The 2,990-nt window shown below is 36.4% G+C and overlaps 2 protein-coding genes across 2 annotated transcripts; both read right to left on the bottom strand.

Moving 5' to 3' along the window:
- Positions 1 to 828: 828 nt before the first annotated feature.
- On the bottom strand, positions 829 to 1,167 carry SARC_13850 (hypothetical protein; the record flags this gene model as incomplete). The annotated part of the gene is made up of 1 exon (XM_014292019.1): positions 829 to 1,167. One exon carries the CDS (start codon positions 1,165 to 1,167, stop codon positions 829 to 831), a length of 339 nt encoding a protein of 112 aa, XP_014147494.1.
- An 80-nt stretch (positions 1,168 to 1,247) lies between these two features.
- SARC_13849 (hypothetical protein) lies at positions 1,248 to 1,496 on the bottom strand (the record flags this gene model as incomplete). The annotated part of the gene is made up of 1 exon (XM_014292018.1): positions 1,248 to 1,496. The coding sequence occupies one exon, from the start codon at positions 1,494 to 1,496 to the stop codon at positions 1,248 to 1,250; it is 249 nt and encodes an 82-aa protein (XP_014147493.1).
- Positions 1,497 to 2,990: the final 1,494 nt, after the last annotated feature.

Raw genomic sequence — 2,990 nt, 5'->3', positions numbered from 1 at the left:
CTTGTTAAGAGCTTAAATATCCTCGATCACACAGGGCGTACCTCTAGCTGTTCTTTATTGAATAATTTTCACTAGAAGTACTAAGTGTTCATGACCACATGCCTAATTTGTAGATAGACATAATAACGTAAGTCACGTTAATACATTGGCTAATATAAATAAAGTTCCATCTGAAGAAAAGTTATATATGAAAAAGACTTATTGGATTTTGGAGATTGGCGGGAAGACCAAAACCTGTAAGTAGTAGTTCAGAGATTATAAAAATTTAATTTATAATATCCTACATCTACTAATGTATCAAATAGGTCCAAGTAAATGTTTTATGCCAAATACTCAGGCTATTGGAGCCATCAAAGTGAATTTAGAACATTTTGGAAATATTGGAAAAAAAACTTGTTTTAAATTATTTTAAATTCAAATAGAAACCAATGTGTTATTCCATTTGATCTTGATATTTTAGACTGACCGGAGGCCGTATTACTACACGAACGCCGTAAATATATATATATATAGTCACATATTGCTTGACAATTGACACCTAGTGCTGTTACAGTGCCATCTTATGGTCAAGAAAAAAGTCGTTGGCGACATGCACACTGCTTTTCACTAGGAAACTTTGTTTTGACGAATAACCCATCCGTTGCACCCACACAATGAGTCATGATTCCGTGTGTTGATATCGCAAGCCTTCAGCTATTGTACGAAATTCGACTTCCGTTTTAGGGAACGCAAATTGCAAAGCCTTGACAACTGTGACTTGATTAATAGCTCTTATGACTCTACGTATTGTATCATACATGGTACTTGCGTGTGTGATATACACACACTTTAAATCGGTGACCTGTCCGCCTGATAAGAATCACAGAGTAGTACGTTCACTTCTATACACCCGTTTCTTAGATTTGCCATATACTTATCTCTTTGATATATTGGGTTGATAGCTTGCTTTAGCAGTAAGAACTGGCCAAATGACATCCGCAAGTCTCTACGGAACGTGTCCATTTCCAACATGTGTCCTGCTACTTCGTCGAATGAAACTCTGTATCTGTACACTAGTGCTCGTCTTGATATTAATTTAGCTGTTACCATTAGTGGCGTATTATAAGCTAGTATAGACAATACTGTTATTGATATGATCATTGGCGTGGTCTTTTGCTGTGGTAACATATCGCTGCTACTGTCATCAGACGATTCATGGTCGCTTTGATCGCTATAGTTAGTGCGTGATATACTAGGTTCTACAGCATTTACTGCCTCCCAGTAGGCATCACTGAGTGTATTGATACTTCCATCACTAATCGCTTTCGCCAATCTTTGAAACTCTTCCGTTGTATTAGTTCAAAACAATGGCATGCATCATTCACCGTTGCATTAGATGCATCTAATTCGCTACGCACATCTGCCTCCTGCAGAAAGGCATACCTGCTCGCCTCTACATCGTCGTCTTTCTCGTCGTCGTCGCTGGCATTTCTACCACCGTCATCGTCGTTCGCCATAACTTCCGCCACCACACTATTTGTTATTCATATACTAACAATATATAGCACCTAAAGAGGTGTCAATAACCCATACTATACCTAAAACTCACACACTATATACATGTGTTTATCATATTTCAAAAAATATTTTTGTATACGCACATAATTACGGAGTAAGCCAAATTTTCTGCTCCAGACTGCAAAATTTACGGGAACTACTTTGGTGCAAAATACCCTATTTTTTTATTTTGGGTCAGCTGCCAAGCCATCGTGCCGAGTATGGACCTATTATGCCCTATTATATTTTACTATTACGAAAAAAATTTAATACCGTTAAGACTCGCCCTGAAGTGTGAACCTCAAGTCCTAATATGTTATTTAAAAAAAGGGGTCCAATATATAAGTTGAACATAAACACATATTTTTCGATACATAATGTACAAACGCTTATGTAGGTCAAAAGAGCGAGAAATAATCGACCCTTTATGCGAATTTGACAGACAACTTACTATAAAACTTTGAACCTCGGCGCTCCGAACATGTACCCGTATGAACAACCATAGGGCAAGCCTTGATGTAAACGTTTATCTCAAACGTATAAGTTTAAAAAAAATACGTTTTATTTCTTTCCGAGGTTATGTAAAATAATATTTTTAGCTTTTGACTCTTTGAATTTCGAAGTTCAGACTCTTCAGAGTTAAGCAAATAGACTTCCTTCAATCTCTTGCAAATCAGTATTAAAAATAAATAAATAAATAAATAAATACAGTGGTGGTGTTTTGATGAAAGGATCTACTACATAGCTGCCTCAGTAAATTGAATATTAATAAAAAAAAGTATAGTAACCAGACACTGGGGATATAGAGTTGCGATATATCTGAGTGTTCTGAGAGATCAAAGTTAATAGCCATCTACGTACATCTTGTGTGCTGTATTATAGTTACACGGACCTGGACTTGTACTGATAGACTAAACTACTGAATTGTATAATCAAACCCAGTATATTTGAAGACACACATACAATCATATCACCTTGTATGCATAGATACATGTGCCTGTGAATTATCGGTTGGATATAAAGCATCACGACTTCATAGGGCGATAGAACAGCATGTCCTCAGCACCACAACCAGAATAAGACTACCAACAGCACCATGGCAGATCAACCAAAGTAAGCACAATAGCAGTACAATATCAATATTCGGCCAACTTACCAATATGGAACTTCGTGATTTTGATTATTATTCCTTTACGTGTAAACGAACGGTATATAATACACAAAACAACATGATAGCATTTCTGCATGTTTAGGCTGTACAGATGTACACATACATACACAACCACACCCCACTCACCCACCCACCATACGGGCAAACACACACACACACTCACACACGCGTACACATACACACGTACACACACACAAACTATATATAAATATATATATATATATATATATATATACCTTTATATCTATATAGTATATATACACATATACATATGCATATACAC

This window comes from Sphaeroforma arctica, assembly GCF_001186125.1.
Source record: "Sphaeroforma arctica JP610 unplaced genomic scaffold supercont1.3826, whole genome shotgun sequence".
In the NCBI taxonomy this organism is placed as follows: domain Eukaryota; class Ichthyosporea; order Ichthyophonida; genus Sphaeroforma; species Sphaeroforma arctica.
Note: the sequence above shows the minus strand (reverse complement) of the source record. Positions and strands in the feature narration are given on the sequence as shown.